Source organism: Heloderma suspectum, chromosome 2 (genome assembly GCF_057233095.1).
Source record: "Heloderma suspectum isolate Gila_16-S chromosome 2, 16-S_ref, whole genome shotgun sequence".
NCBI classification, from domain to species: Eukaryota; Metazoa; Chordata; class Lepidosauria; order Squamata; family Helodermatidae; genus Heloderma; species Heloderma suspectum.
In genome coordinates this window covers 47,938,797-47,955,982 of record NC_139459.1, presented here as the reverse complement: position 1 = coordinate 47,955,982, position 17,186 = coordinate 47,938,797, and the positions used below count along the sequence as shown (strand labels likewise).

Genomic DNA, 17,186 nt, shown 5'->3' with positions numbered 1-17,186 from the left:
CATTTTGCATAGTTTTGTTTTTTAAAAAGCTTCCATAAAATAGAAATATATCGTACATATGGTTGTAGTTATTAGGATGCTCTAGCTATTAACAGAGAAGAGAAGTTGGCAAAATATGCATGAAGGCTTTTTCCTGCTCTTGTGTCCCACCACCCCAAAATCCTTAAATCCTACAAGTTCCAGTATTCCCCAGCCAGCAGTGCTAGCTGAGAAATGCAGGGAGGGATAAGAGTTTTTTCTGTCTGAACATGCAAAGGATTGTGCCCTAAACAAGCTTTGGCACCTGTCAGGTAATCACATTATAGAAACATGGTAATGAAGAAAAACAGAATAGAACTTGGCTATTTCTCAGGAAGTCAAAAAAGTCATGAGTAACCTTTTTGCAGGGAGAGAAGCAGTGCTATTGAATGTAATAAGAGAATGATATTGGTTGGGTCAGGATTTATTGGTATGGACAAGGAAGTGAGCACACAGTTGTGATGCTTGGTGTGTATTCTATAATTTCCTTTAAAATAATCTTTAGGTAACACTTTAGGTTCTCCTACTTATTTCTGAGTAGATATGCATTGGATTATACTGTTAGGCCACAGTCTCAAGCACATTTATTGAAAGTAAGTACCGCTAAAATCAAGGATATGTCCAAATAAAGATTACTGTGGTTTTATGAAGCCTTTCTGCTTGCTGCCCCTTTTGTACAAAGTTGTACCATTGCTAAAAGTTTTACACAAGTCAAACAGTAAAAACTTTAAAAGCAAAGGTATCTGTGTTGGCCATAAGAAAAATGCCAAAATCCATATTCATAGAATATCTTCATTAGGCTCACTCAATGTCACCAAAACCTGTGCAGGCTTTTGAGATATCCTGATCTCTTCACCAGGAAAAATGTTACAAAAAGCAGGTCTGGAGGGAGGAGGAATGGCAGAAAGTGTGATGGGGAGGCTAACTTGATGTTGAAGTAATGATGTCTTCATCAGAATCTTAAGATTTTATGTATTTATTTATTTATTACATTTCTATATTGCCTCATAGCCGAAGCTCTCTGGGCAGTTTACAAAATTATAATATTAAAATACAATATACTATGTTTTAAATCCATTTACATAAAAGCAGACAGACAGTATACACAAACAACATATAACGAAAAACAACTTTGAACTTAAAAACAGTTTAACAAAAAATTCAACAATAAAAACAAGACAGCTTAAAAACAGTATACAAGAGCCAGCAAAAGGAACAAGAGTTCTAAAAAGGGAAGGCCTGCCGGAACAATAGAGTCTTTAATTTAAAGACCTTAAAAAAGGTCAGCAGGTGCATTTCAACTGGCAGGTCATTCCACAACTGAGGAGCAGCAAAGGAAAAGGTCCTCTTGCATGTGGCTGCTAATCTCACGTTAGGCAGCCACAGCAGATAGCCCTCAGAGGACCTTAGGTGGTGGATTGGGGCATAGGGGAGAAGGTGCTCCCTAAGGTAGACCATGTAAGGCTTGGAGGAGGGTTTGCAGTCTGGAGGAAGCTATAGACTCTGAATCTGAGCCAGAAGGAGACTCTGCAGAACCAGGCCCAGCCATGGGAAGCCAGGAGCCTGAGAACTCAGTGCTACCAGGTCTCCCACTGGCTTGCCAGCGGGGAATGAGAGAGAAGCAGGACACTGATATGGCCCGTCTATGTCCACAGCCGAGAGGCCTGACCTTGATGGAGGCCCCTGCTTCTTGACCAGGGGAGCCTTCCATGGGAACAGGGCAGCAGCAGGAGGTCCCCCAGGAGAGGGTGGTTCAGAGGAACAGCAGTGTCAATTAAAGAGGGCAGAGCAGAGGCATCCCCTGAGGTGCAGCAATCGCCTAAGAGGCAGGTTTCCCTGCCAGGATTGAATGTCCAGTACTGATCCTTAGTGGCTGCTCCCCTGTATTTCAGCCAGAGCCTTTAGCAGTAGTCTTTGCTAGAGGCAACACTTGGATAACCTGCAAAGCTTCCCTATGTTGACTGGACTACATGAACGTATTGGGATTTATTCTACCAGCCTGGTGCAGGACTGCATGGGGTTTGGTTTTGCTGTTAATGAACTGAACCTGGTTTAACTCTTTGTTGAGAACCGTTATCTGTGGATCTTTACCCAGGCCGTAAAGGCATAAACCTGTTGACTGGAATTATGGCAGTACATGGTTTGGGCTTCATCTCTGGGAAGTCCAGTCCTGACAGCATACATCCAAATTGGGCTCTACCAGGTGATGTGATAGTTTCAGGTTTCACCTAGAGCTGCCCCTAGGACCCTGGGAACAAGGAACAATGATTGACACCCATTTTTGGAAATAAAAGATCCAGCTGTTACTCAGAACTGTATCCATCCTTGGCAAAGTATACAGGTTACTTGATCAGTGGAAAATGGAAGTAGAGAGAAACTAGGCAGACAAAGCTAGCAATAATGTTAGATGCTATACTAGGTATATAAAAAAAAATCAGTAGAAGCCAAATAGGATAGCTTTACCTAATAGATGGAAGGGATGAACGTTCAGAGAATAAAGTCCTAGCTTCAGCTGATATAAAATCCTCTTCCTCCAGTGTAAGAGTCCTACTATGTAAAACATCTAAATTCAGTATTTTCCACATTTGTGAATGTTAATGGTATTTGTAAACTATTTGGTGACTATTCATTTGTTTGCTTAGGGAGCAAAGATCTAGGGAAATTAATTCTAAATTAAAATTAATTATAGCAAGCATCTCCTATTTTTAAATACTAGATTCTTATTGTTTTCAGTGCATGCTGCAGTAATTGCAATTAATGAAGCTATTGAAAAGGGAGTTGCAGATCAAACTATCAAAACGCTGAAAAATCCCAATGCCATGTTAGTCAATGTGGATGATGATCTTGCCCATGCATATCAGAAGGAACTTTCGGAAGCTAAAAAGAGAAAAGAAGAGAATGCAAGACTGAAGGTATACAATTTGATCTTTCTGTGTAACTAACTACAGATATGAATGTAATTACAGATAAATGTTTTTACCCTTAAAAGTAAGACAGAGGTTCATATTTGTCTGAGCATCATTACTATACAGATCCAGCCAAATGACACAAAATGGCTGGATTCAGACAACACGATAACCCACAATCAAGGGTTGAGTGTGGGTTGTTGAACCTTGGGTTGTTGTTGAAACATGGGTTATCGTGTTGTCTGAACCCAGCCACACTAACAAACTATGGTTTGTTAACCATGAACAACCCAAAATTCATAACCCAACAACAAACCATAAGTTCTCTTAGAATCATAGAATCATAGAATAGTAGGGTTGGAAGGGGCCTACAAGGCCATCGAGTCCAACCCCCTGCTCAATGCAGGAATCCAAGTCAGAGCATCCCTGACAGATGGCTGTCCAGCCTCGTCTTGAAGGCCTCCAGTGTGGGAGAGCCCACCACCTCCCTAGGTAATCTTCATGGGTTGTTCGTGGTTAACAAACCATGGTTTGTTAGCGCAGCAGGGTTCAGACAATATGATAATCCACATTTCAGCAACAACCCATGGTTCAGCCTCAACCCACCTCAACCCTTGAGTGCAGGTTATCATGTTGTCTGAACTCAGCCAATGACAGATATCTTGAATTTATTGAAGGCCTTCTAATATGAGTTGCTATGTTTGTTCTCTGTTCATGACCATCTTGGAAATGAATTATTATTTGTTTGTATACTCCATTATTCACAAACAAACACAATCAACCTCTTCTGGTTCTAAAACAAATGCATACATGTACAATGCAAAATTTGTTATTATATTTTCCTAAATTGAATGTGAGCTACCATAGAATAATCAAAATGCCATTTTGCATTTATATGACAGTTCGAAATCTCCAGGCTAGTGAAACTTCGTAGTGCCAAAGTGATTGTTACTAGCAAAGCTTTTGTTAATGAAAATCTCCTTTTGAATTCATTTAAATAATTTTATGACAATAATCCTGTCAGCATTCCCCAATAAGCAGATGTTCAATAAATAATGTAAAAAGAGAAATGATTGAACTTTTGAAGTCTTATCCAGAGCATCAGCAGAGTTGAGATGCATACTAATTTGACATGGATAGCCTTGGCAATTCCTGGTTCTGGCAAGGAGGTTGGAGTCTTCCCAGTTTACTTTCCATGAGCCTTGAGAATCTGGGATTTAACAAAGACACAACTGTGTCATTTCTAGGGTGGTGTATTGTGCCTCTTACCCCATTGTTCAACCCATATATGATTATTCCTCACTTATGTCTCTGATAAGTTCCCTGGTACAATACAGTGAATGATTACTGTTATAAATATGGTAAGTAAGCTTGCCAAAGCATGCAAATCCCTTCCTTTAAAAATAATAATAAAAAAACATGTTACTTTGTCTTCTGTGGGTGATAGTGCTGTTGTTTATAATAGGGATTTTAAAAAAGACAACAAATGGAATTAAACTGCTTTTTTGCAATTTAACTTTGCAGCTGTTCGCACAGTATGCTAACCCACACTCAGTGGTTGAGTGTGGGTTGTTTTGAACCGTGGGTTGTTTGTTGAACTGTGGGTTAGTGTGTTGTCTGAACGCAGCATGTTTTCCACAGGGTGGGTTATCGTGTTGTTGGAATGTGGCCAGGGTGGCTTGTTAACCATGCAGTGTAGCTTGTTAACCACCCTGAACAACCCAACAACAAAGCATGGGTTCTCAAGGTGGCTTGTTCGAGAAAATAAGCATGGTGAACAAGCAATGCTGGCTGTGTCCAGACAACATGCTAGTATCAAGAATGGGTATTTCTCCCCAAGAACTTGCTTTCCTTACTGACATTTCTGTTTGTACATGTGTGCACGCAAACATCAGCCTCACCTTGAAATCAGCAATGCAACCTTGGAAAGAACCTGCCTTTTGTTCAATGATAGTATTGTTGTTTTCAGAATGGCTCAATTTTGGAAGAGGAAAGAGATGTGTATGAAGAGTTGCTGACACAAGCTGAGATCCAGGGAAACCTCAACAAGGTCAACAGTGAGTAATAGTCACTCTTTTGAACCTGACGGTTCCTGAAACTTGCGAGTTTTATATTCAGGATTAATTCTACATGGAAAGTATCAGTATATTCAATTATGCTTCCACAGTACTCTGATTTTTAAAACAGGCATATTTTAATGCTTCAGCGGTTATGTGGAATTCTCTGGCAGATGTCTTGCTGTTGTATTTCTAAACTTGGGTATGTTCTTCTTAGGCTTTTTGCATTCTTGATAACAGCAGACCCATTAATTGATTCAGATCTACTTTACTGGCTCTTTCCCCTCTTCTGCTGGCTGCAAAATACTGTAAATTTTGACCCCTCTTACATGTTGCATTTCAGTCCCCGGCCCTTAGACTCCATTCAGATGTGTCCTTGCATGCTTATCCAGAAGGATTTGGTGCAAGTTTGCTTGAAAAATTGTGTGTGAAGTGGATAAAAGAAGGAAAGAAAGAAAGAGAAAAAGAAAGAAAGAAAGAAACGCACTCAGAATATTTTGCTCTCTGAAAGCATTGTTTTCCTTTCAGTTCACATAGCTTTAGCCCAAGTGAACGAGGCTATTGGCATACAAGATGAAGTGGCACTGATGGTAGGCTTGAACAGCCCTGCTCTGAGCCTGCTTGAAGTTCTGCCGCAAAATTCCTCATGGTACCTAGCACAGTTATTTGACTCTAAAGGGCAGAGAACGCAGGTAACTGAATGTAACATGCTAGCGTGACACCTTAGTTTGCCTAACCTCTTTAATTTTAATATATGATTTCAACATGATCTATGGCCCCCTTATGAATAGTGTAGACAGGCTTGCAAAACATGTTTATATATTCTATGGCAATGCACAATGTACTTTTTAGATTGATTAACTGGGAGATATCATATAAGTAATTGCTAAACCATCTAAAAGCATAATAGAACAATATATTAAATCCTAGTCTGAAAAATTAAATCATTGGAAGCCTACAGAGCTATCTGTCCAAATAAATATTTGTGTACTTTTGCATAATGAAAGTGAATATACTTGTTAAAAGTGGAAACACGTTTTTCTATAGGAAATGACACATTTTTTATGGTGACCTTGAAGCTGGTTTTCAGCCAGCAGTTCCAAGTCTGCCATCGTACAAATTATTCATTTGCCCCTTAATTAAATATATATATATAATTTACAATGAAATGTCTTTTTTTCCTAATCTGTTAGATAGCAGGGGTTCCAATTTTGCTCAACAAAAGTGAGATACAGAATGATGTTAGTGTTGCCAATGAGGAAGCAGGCTCTCACAAATTTAGTGAGTAAATTGTTAATTTTCACTTGTAGCTTCACCATATGGTTAAATTTAAGGCTGAGCAGTTATAACCATTCCTAGAATCATGTTTCACTTTAAGTTACCTGCACGGTGCCTCGTTTTGTCACTTTTGTTTTGGTGTCACCATTGCAAAGTCACTAATCAATTCAATGTTTCCTTTTTCTAAGATTGCATTCTTATTCAGATTCAGACAATGTGTTAATACACTATATAGTCTTCAAAATGAAATTTGATTAGGCCTGGATATTTTGGGGATATCAAAACCACTTATTTATTTATTTATTTATTTATTAATTACATTTCTATACTGCCCAATAGCTGAGGCTCTCTGGGCAGTTCACAGCAATTTAAACCATAAAATACAACATCACAAAACACTATATAAAACTTTTAAAAGTTTAAAAGTACCACATAAAACAAAGAAAAACTCAGCAGCAGCTACAGCCCAGGGAAGGCCTGGGTGAAAAGGTATATTGTATGTGGCTCTTTATCCTTTGCACTTTAGTATAGCAACAAACAGAATTTTGAAAGGTCATGTGCTCCTAGTATTGACAAAAACATTATTAAATAGCTAATATGCACTATTCGTGTTTTAAGGTATTGTTTCAAATAAAAAGAGCTATATTTAAGGGGGTTCTAAATTTGCAGCTGCATTTCTGTCAGTTGCTTTTCTTTGATTCCTGAAATGTTAGCACTCGTCTTCTGAAATGTTAGCACTCGTCTTCTGAAATGTTAGGCTTGAAACACACTTTCATTTCATGCTTTCTGTGGCTTGGCTTAATGGCAATTTATCCTCTCTATCATTTCACTTGGATTTATCCTTCTAACAGCTCTTTGTGTGCTATGTTTACCCAGAAAATACAGCATGGGGACAGTGTATGTTTTGATTGTGTTGCTCGCATATATATATCAAGCCCTCTGTTTTCAGTTTCTTCCAACTTATGCAATTTTGAAATGTATATCATTCACTATTTGGAATATTTTTGAAAGCATTGGCTATAAAGGAAGCCACTCAATTAAGTGTTGCTGCTGTTCACTCTAAACATATAGTATCAAGATCAAGTGGCCCTGATCAAGTGATCCAGAGGGTCCTTGTGGAGCCTCAACACAAGGGTTCCCATTTATTTCAGTGTCTGGTACAAGTCCGTATATGCATTGGAACAGTTTTGTAATATCACTGACTTCCAGTCCGAGGGTACTTTCTGGCATAGGATAATAAGAATATTTTTTTCACTTGGGGGAGAAAAGCAAAGCAAATTTTCTAGCCCTTATATTGAATGTGGCTTTGAAAGCATGCAGAAGCTCCAGTGTTCAAATGAAGGGATGTCCATGTCCTGTCTCTCTGGTTGTATCTGCCTACTCATACATTCCTTCTGCCCCTGAGAAGTTTACTTTGACAATAGTATCACTAGGGGTATGAGGTACATAGCATTAAATGGAGCAAATGTAACAAGGACTTCTGCTGTTTTTCGTCTTGCCCATAGAACTTATTGCAGTTGACAGTATCAATACTGCAATCCGTAACTGTGATCCAAATAAGACCATTGCTGCTCTGATGAAACCTGAGGCTCAGCTTCCTGATGTTTACCCATCTGCTGCTTCTGTCTATCAGACTGAACTCTTCAATCTTCAGCAGCAGAATGCTGTGGTAAGATGGAAACCAGCTGAATATCTCCTTGAAGCTGCATAATTAAGGAATAGCCATGTCTTACCATTTCAGGTTACCTGAGAGTCTACCTGTTCTAAATTGCTGCTAGTTGTATTACATAAATATTTCCTTATGATGCCAGGTGAGTTTTACACATGCGTTTTCTGCAGAGACTTCTAACCACAAATATTAGGAATTCCTGATTCTTTGGGATTAGCATTTATATAGATGTGTCTTCCCCATTATGGAAATGAGAGACAACCCCTCCCCCTTTTTTTAAAGAACCAAGATAATTGATAGCTGATATCCATTATTATATCTCCCCCATCATAGGGGTCAGAGGACACAGTTTATAAAAATGTGAATCGTGAAAGAATAGTAGAGAAGTCTAATACTTGCAGTTAGAAATGGATTTGTTTTATTTTTCAGTGTATGTAACCTTACCTTCAGAGTTCTATGCTTTTGGCAGGCTTTAATTCACAATTGTTACCCCATTTTTATGGTCCTGCATGGCTAACTTGACTAGTGGCTGCACTTCCATAGAAATGAGGGGAGAGGGAGGGGAAATGGGCCTATCCTCCAATTCAGCTGGAGAAAAACTTCCTAAACCACAGGTGGGCATGTACCCCATGGGGGTACCTGCAGCCCTCTGAGTGCCTAGTTGTCACATCCCAATATTCCCCCGCTGCCAAGTTTTGCTGCCATTTTTACTAAAAGGGAAAAACTTCCCCTGTCCCAGCAGTAGCTCATCAGGGTGCCTACAGCCGTCTTTACCACCAAAAGAAAACCTTTCCCTGCCTCTGATAGCTTGTCAGATCTGCTACTGATTTTGCCACTCACAAAACACGCCGATTTCCTGGCACTGATATCTCATCAGGGCTGCTGCTGCTTCCATATCTGATTTTGCCCTCTGATTGTGATATGAGAGTGTCTTCTACCAGATGCTCTGGCAGCTTCACCCAGTGGGCTCTGTAGTCAGATATCTTAATTGCTGCTGGTACATGAATCAGCTGGGAGAAAGCAGAGCATTTTCAAAGTGGTCCTCACTCCAAAGGGGCTACTCTCTAATCTGCCTGACAAAATTAGCAAGGAGAGGAAGGGCAAAAACAAAGGGAAGAAACAAAGAGGGCAGTGTGGTGAGGAGAAAAAATATTGCCTGCGAAAACTTTGCTTTAGTCAATTCTGTATCGAACTAAATAAATAACCTTTTTCCTTATCAATATGGAAGTGTATGAGATATCATGACAATGACCTGGTTCACATGTAATGACAAATCATGGTTAACCATGGTTTCTTGAATCATGGGTTGTCATTTTGTGCAAACCCTGTACCATGGGTTGTTAGCCACAGCTAACCCCAGAAGAGAATCTGTGGTTTGTTGTTGTGTTGTGAATTCTGGGTTGTTTGTGGTTTAGAAACCATTGATAAACCATATACCAGGGTTCGCAAGTAACGACAGCCCATGATTCAATAACAACCCATACTAACCTGATATGCAACCCATACTCCTGGTTGACATGTGAACCAGGTCACCCTGGGTAGGGCAACAAACCGTGGTTTAAATAAATGATGGGTTAGTGTTGTGTCATGTGACCCAGGCAAATATATGTAAGTTCATCATCCTTCCTTCATCAGCTACTTAAGAGTTGTATTCCATGTTAGTCTAACTTAAGTCCCATTCATTTCTATGTGTCTACTCTAATTAGGACTAACTTCTGATATAACGAGTGAATTTTCTAACCTTTTGGAGTCTTAATTTTTAAAGGTAATCTGCAGGTCCTTTTTTACATGTTGGCTTGGTTTCTATGCTGATCAGAATATGATCAGAGAGCCAGTGTAGTGTAGTGGTTAGCATGTTGGACTGGGACTTGGGAGATCCAGGTTCTAGTCCTGACTTGGCCATGAAGCTTTCTGGGTGACTTTGGGCCAATCACTGATTCTCAGCCTAACCTACCTCACAGGGTTGTTGTGAGGATGAAATGGAGAGGAGAACCATGTAAGCCGCCTTGGGTTCCTTGCAAGAGGAAAAAAGGCAGAATATTATACTACTACTACTACTACTACTACTAATAATAATAATATAATATTCCCTCAGAACTTCTTGGCTCATGATGAACTGTCTATTGCTGTTGAAATGCTATCAGCAGTAGTGCTGCTAAACCAGGCTTTGGAAAGCAAGAACATAGTGGCAATAAAGACACATCTCAGCAACCCATCCATTGGCTTTAATAACCTGGAAGAAGAGAACTTGCAACGGTAACATCTTCCATTCTAGATTCATTTCTATAAGACTGGGAGGGCTACTTACATGTTACAGGATACTTACTGTGTAGGAAATTACAGGAATCCTAGATGCATGTCAACTACTGCTTGCATACTTGGGGTATGCACGTTTAAATATTTCCACCTATTTATATTAGGTGTGTCCCACTATGTATGAAGCTATGGCAGTCTCCTTTTAAGAAATATAGTACTGGATCCATAAGTGCTTTTGCAATACATATAGTGATTGATTTATAATTATCTTCCTACAGTTATGCCGACACCCTGATGTCTATTAAGTTAGAAGCTTCATCTCAAGGACAAGAATATTTAAGCTGGAATGATATCCAGAACTGTATCGACATGGTTAATACACAAATTCAAGAGGAAAATGATAGTAAGTGTTCTGCTGTTCTGTCTAAGGCTTTGTTTACAAATGTAGGGCACAATCCTATGCATGTTTACCAGAAAATGCTGGCTGGAAAATGCTGGAAGTTGTAGGACTTTTTTCTGTCTAAACATGTATAGAAATGTGCCAGTGCAGTGGAGTACCGATAAATGTCTATTAAATTGTGTTCATTTATTCATATAATTCATTCATTCAAAAACATTCCAGGCTGCTGAGATTGCAAATTTGAAGCACAATTGATCAACAGAGAGCTGAATGTTAAAGGTTTTACAATGTAGTGGCCGCAGAGTAACCCATATTACCCGCTGAAATGGGGAAGATCCATCTCTGCCCCCTCCCCACAACTCTGTTTGGAAAACAGCCTGGAAAGACAAGAGAGGCTTCATGAGGTTAGAGAGAGTGCAGCATAGCTTCCATGTACAGTTGTCCAAAACAGAATTATTGGGAGACTTGGAGTGCTTCCAGTGGGTATCAGCAGGTCTTTCTCTGTTAATCAGCAACAGCCAGTCTAAACTGTGTTTTTACAAAGGACTCGAACATCTGCCCTGGCCAATGAAAGCATGAACTATGCTAGCACTAAAGACCTCTGTGTAGGCTCAGCATGGCTCATCTGTTGCTGGGGTATTGCTAAGGAGCAAATGGCAGAACTCAGATGGAAAACAGAATGTTCCACAAATATCTGGAGATGCAATCCCAGAGCATGGGAATCTAATTGGCATTTTCTAGTGTGTTTCACCCATGTCTTCTCCTGTGTTCCTACCTGACAGTATAAGAAAAGCTGCTTAGGGGTTACCAAATAACTGACAGTTTCTTCTTTCAGCAGGTCATTCTGAAACACAAGGAAATTTTTATTTAATGGAAAATTCTATTTAATAATAAAAAGCCAGATGAGAAAGTAGAACTCTTATTTAGACAGCAGCCTTGCATATTGATGCACGGCCTTGGTCAGGTTGGCCCAATATGTTTTGTGGGCTGAAGAGAAGGACAAAATGTCCCCCTCCCAATTTCATGTATAGGAGCTGACCAGACTGACAGTTCAATCTTACCTCAACACTGGCTGCCTCCACTGTATGAGAGGGCAGCAGGCTAACTTAGGGGGTACATGGCAGGCTGTGTGGTGCACATACTACTCTGTCCTCCAACACCTCTTATGTATGTGCTGCCTCAGGCAGCCATCTCACTCCACCTAATAATGGTAGGGGCAGCTCTGGCCTTAATGTGTTTGCCTATGTGCACACTTTGTAGCCCACTGACTCTGAACTTCATTATCTCTTGCTTAGGGATTGTAGCAATTGGTCACATTAATGATGCCATTGATCGAGGAGATCCTACAAAAACGGTAGAAGCACTGTTACTTCCTACAGCAAAACTGCATGGTGTGAAGAAAGCAAATGCATGGCACTACCAAGAGGTTCTGAAGAATGCAAAAATACACAAATGTCAGGTAGAGTTTTATCTAATACAATTTTCGTGCTATGCAAAATATTAAATGCCAAAGTTTCCTGTAACTCCTGTCCTATGTGCATGGTATAAGAACATAGGAAGCTGCCGTATACTGATTCAGACCCTTGGTCCATATAGCCCAGTATTGCTGACACTGACTGGCAGCAGCTCTCCAGGGTTTCAGGCAGGATTCTTTCCTAGCCCTACCTGGAGATGCTGGGGATTGAACATGGGATCTTCTGCATACCAAGCATGTGCTCTGCCACCGAGCTGCAGCCCCTCTCATTTACCATTACCATTATAATTTATCTTATGAATGAAAACATTTTCCCATACTGGTTATTGGCTCACTATGGCCCAGTTCATACATAACAATGACCCATGGATTGTTTGTTGTTGGGGTAAAACTCTAAGTTGTTTCTGTCTCTACAACCCAGAGTGTCGGATTTGGACGTCACAGAGCATAATCCAGGGATGGGGCATTCCTGGGTTGTTTACCAAATTGGAAACAAAGTGGAATCAGTGAGCAGTCAGGAGGCAGCATGCACACTTGCAGTCCTGACTACCCATGAGTAGTCGTTATGTGCAAACCTGAAATTAGTGTCCTCTTCACTTTTTCTGTCATAGACATTTCAAATATCCATAGCTAGCTTAGTTGGTGGCTTGCTTCTTCTTTTTCTGGGACTCGGGGAGATGGGTTTTCCAGACCCCAAACTATCAAACTGAAATATTGACACTTCTTCCAAACAATGTCTAGGTGGACAGCTTGCAGAAATGTTTTAAAATGCAAGTAATGTATGAAGAGCTTCCCACACACTTTCCTTCGATGAATAAAAAAGATGAAGTTTTCATGTAGAGCTGTGTGTGAGTTTCAGTCCTTTTTCCTTCATGGATGGTATGTGTATGAAAAGCAGCACATAAGAACTGAACCTATCTCTGTAGACTTCCCTAGTTATCAGATTTTGTCTTCAAAGCATAATCTCTTATGCTTCATAATCTCTTAACTTCTTAACTATACTGGCACTTCTAGAAATAACCCCAGAAACAAGTAGAAATGCTCTTTTCCAGATCAGGACAGGTTAGCAAAGCTCCATATTGTGATCTTCACTGACCTGCCCCATTCCAGAAATGAGCATTTCCACTCATTTTGGGTTATTGTGCACAGATGCAATAGAATATTACTCACTTTGTTTGTGTTCTGTTTCTAGCCTTTTTAATTTTTAAAAAGAAACATGTTAGGATGGCTAATAGGGTAAATAATTTTAGTTAATTAATCTGTCTGCTAAGAGATTAATTATTAACTACCTATATTTGAATAAACTTACATAATACCAAAACCCCATATAAACCTCCTCCTCCTCCTCCTCCTCCTCCTCCTCCTCCTCCTCCTCCTCCTCCTCCTCCTCCTCCTCCTCCTCCTTCTTATTATTATTATTATTATTATTATTATTATTATTGACATTTCTATATCACCCCATAGCTGAAGCTCTCTGGGCAGTTTACAGAAGTTAAAACAATAAAATACAATATACAAAGTTTAAAAGCCATTTACATAAAAGCCTACTGACAATATACACAAACAACATATAACTAAAAACAACTTTGAACAGTCAGTCATAACTAAAGACACATCCAAGACCGATTAAAACTCATCATGTGCTGCCAAATGCCTGGGAAAAGAGTTAGGTCTTAACCTGGTGCCAAAATGATAACAATGTTGGCACCAGGCGGACCTTATTGGGAAGCTCATTCCGCAGATGGGGTGCCACCTCTGAAAAGGCCCTCTCCCTCATTGCAAGCGGACCAGAGTCGATCTTATATGTGCAGACGTTCTAGTCCCAGTTATCAATCTGGCCGCTGCATTTTTCACAAGTTGCAGCTTCTGAACTGTCTTCAAAGGCAGCCTCAGATAGAGCACATTGCAGTAATCTAACTTGGAGGTTACCAGAGCATAGACAACTGAAGCCAGGTTATCCCTGTCCAGATAGGGGCATAGCTGGGCCACCCACAGAAGTTGGTGGAAGGCACTCTGTGCCACTGAGGCCACTTAAGCCTCAAGTGACAAAGATGGTTCCAGGAGGACCCCCAAGCTACATGCCTGCTCCTTCAGGAGGAGTGCAACCCCATCCAGAACAGGTTGAACACCCTCCATCTGGTCAGCAGAACCACCCACCAACAGCATCTCAGTCTTGTCTGGATTGAGCCTCATCCAGTCCATTGCCGCAGCCGGGCACTGATTCAGCACATCCACAGCCTCACCTGAAGAAGATGAAAAGGAGAAATAGAGCTGCGTGTCATCAGCATACTGATGACAACGCACTCCAAAACCCTGGATGACCATACTCAATTGTTTCATGTCGATGTTGAAAAGCATGGGGGACAAAACTGACCCCCGTGGAACCCCATATTGAAGAATCCACAGGGCCAAGCAATGTTCCCCAAGCACCATCTTATGGACCCAACCTTCCAAGTAAGAGGGAAAGCACTGCAATACAGTGCCTCCCACTCCCAACTCAGAGAGTTATCCCAGAAGGGTACCATGGTTGATGGTTTTGAAAGCCGCTGAGAGATCAAGGAGAATCAACAGGATCACACTCCCCCTGGTCATCATACAGGGTGACCAAGACTGTTTCCATGCCAAAACCCCATGCCTGAACCCAACTGAAATGGATCCAGATAATTGGTCTCATCCAACAGTGTCTGGGGCTGGCTTACAATCACCTGCTCAAGGACCTTGCCCAGGAATGGAACATTTGCAACTGGCCTGTAATTATTAAGATTTTCTGGATCTAGGGAGGATTTCTTCAGGAGTGCTCTCATCACCGCCTCTTTCAGCCGGCCTGGGACCACTCTTATTCTTAAGGAGGCATTAAATCACCTCCCTAGCCAGCCGGCTGTTCCCTTCCTGCTGGTTTTTACAGGCCAAGAGGGGCAAGGATCCAATATGGAAGTGGTTGCATGATCCAGTCCAAGCACCTTGTCAATGTCCTCGACCTGTATCAACTGAAACTCATCCAAGAAAATCAGACCAGGCTCTGCTCTGGACACCTCACCTGATTCACCAGCAGTAAAACTGGAGTCTAAGTCCTGTTGGATGCAAGAGATTTTATCTTGGAAGTGCCTAACCAGTGCATTACAGTGGGACTCGGATGATTCCATAGTGTCCTTAGGGCACAATGTAATAGGCCCTGGACAACCCTAAAAAGCTCTGCTGGGTGGCATATGGAAGAGTGAATAGAGGCAGTGAAATATTTTTTCCTTGCCACTCTCACTGCCTTTGAATATACCTGGCCATAGGCATGCACCAGAGTTTGACTGCATCCACTAGGAGTTTTTCTCCACTTGCACTCAAGCCATCTCCTATTTTGTTTCATCACTCTCAGCTCCGGGGTATACCATGGAGCCATACGAGCTCTACTCTGGAGAAGGCACTCAGGAGCGATTGTGTCAACTTCTGGGTCATTTCTGCATTCCACAGGTTGAGCAGGGCTTCAACAGGAATGCCAGCCATATCAGCCAGAATCCCGCCCCCCCAGAGCCCTTTGAAAACCATCTGGATCCATTAGCCTCTTGGAGGTGGACCATCTTAATAGCCCCCCCCCCCTTGCAGAGGGGAAAAGCCGCTGTAAGTCTAAACCTCACCAAGAAATGATCTGACCATGACAGAGGGACTGATGCAGAGACTCCTACCTTCAGATCACCATCTCCATGTCCAGTTGAGAAAACAAGGTCTAGAGTATGCCCTGCTACATGTGTTGGGCTGAAGACATGTTGGGTCAGTCCTATGGCTGTCATGGAGACCATGAAATCTTGAGCCGCCCCAGAAGAGGTGCCCTCAGCATGAATGTTGACATCCCCCAGAACCAACAGTCTGGGGAATCTCAGCAGCACACCCAAGACTACCTCTCTCAGCTCACCAAGGGAGCCTGTTGAGCAGTGGGGTGGGTGGTACACCAACAGAAACCCTAATAAGTCCCACTGACCCAACACAAGATGCAAACACTCCAGACCAGTAGTCACATGGACAGGGAGCCTGCAGAGGGAGATGGAATTCCTATAGACCACAGCAACACCCCCTCCCCAGCCCTCAAGCTTTCCCTGATGCTGGACCAAGTACCCTGGTGGTAAAAGCTGGGAGACTGACTCCTTCCCGCTCACCCACCCCAGGTCTTGGCTATCCATGCCAGATTGGCCACCTCGTCCACTATTAAGTCATGACCCATTTCAATCTGGGTTCCGTCCTGGTTACGGGACTGCATCAGCCTTGGTCGCACTGATGGATAACCTTTATTGAGAGAGGGACAGGGGGAGTGCAACCTTGTTAATTCTACTCAATCTTTCATGGGCTTTTGATGCCATTGACCATGGTATCCTCCTGGATCAATTTTGTGGGATGGGAATTGGAGGCACTGTGCTACAGGGGTCCAGTCCTACGTACGGGGCCAATTTCAGAAAGTAACGTTGGGTGACTTCTCAGCCCCTTGGCAATTGAGCTATGGGGTCGTGCAGGGTACTACCTTGTCCCCAATGTTGCTTAACATCTATATGAAGCCGTTGGGAGTGGTCATTAGGGGATTTGGAGCTAAATGCCATCAGTATGCTATCTCCCTGTGACATCTGAATCATGAGAGGCTGTGCGAGTCCTGAATCAGTGCCTAGACTCAGTAATGGGCTGGATGAGGGCCAATAAACTGAAGCTGAATCCTGGCAAGATGGAAGTCCTGTGGGTGAGTGGTTCTCGGGTCCAGGAGATAGGCTCATTGCCTGTTCTGGATGGGGTTGCACTCCCTCTGAAAATTCAGGTTCATAGTCTGGGGGTACTCCTAGATCCATCATTGTCACTGGAGGCCCAAGTGGCTACAGCGTCTCAGAGAGCCTTTTACCAGCTTTGGCTGGTTCTCCAGCTATGGCCTCTCCTGGACAGGGATAGGTTGGCCACAGCGGTACAGACATTAGTAACCTCAAGACTGGATTAATGCAATGCGCTCTGTGTGGGGCTGCCCTTAAGGCTGGTCTGGAAGTTGGAGCTAGTGCAGAATGCAGCAGTTCAGCTGTTGTTGGGAGCTGCCCGTTTTCAGCATGCAACTCCTTTGCTGAGGAAACTGCACTGACTCCTATTTGCTACCGGGCCACATTTAAGGTAG

General features: G+C 41.9%; 1 protein-coding gene across 3 annotated transcripts in view; it reads left to right on the top strand.

Moving 5' to 3' along the window:
* IQGAP2 (IQ motif containing GTPase activating protein 2) overlaps positions 1–17,186 on the top strand; it is a 235,731-nt gene that overhangs the window by 138,912 nt on the left and 79,633 nt on the right. For 2 of the 3 annotated variants that reach the window (XM_084833431.1, XM_084833430.1), the window contains exons 8-13: positions 2,752–2,930; positions 4,894–4,981; positions 7,765–7,928; positions 10,024–10,184; positions 10,463–10,587; positions 11,880–12,043. In XM_084833431.1, coding sequence (XP_084689557.1) covers positions 2,752–2,930; positions 4,894–4,981; positions 7,765–7,928; positions 10,024–10,184; positions 10,463–10,587; positions 11,880–12,043 — 881 coding nt within the window. Of the gene's footprint in view, positions 1–2,751; positions 2,931–4,893; positions 4,982–5,509; positions 5,674–6,174; positions 6,263–7,764; positions 7,929–10,023; positions 10,185–10,462; positions 10,588–11,879; positions 12,044–17,186 lie in introns of all 3 variants that reach the window. The other variant, XM_084833429.1, reaches the window with a different exon arrangement.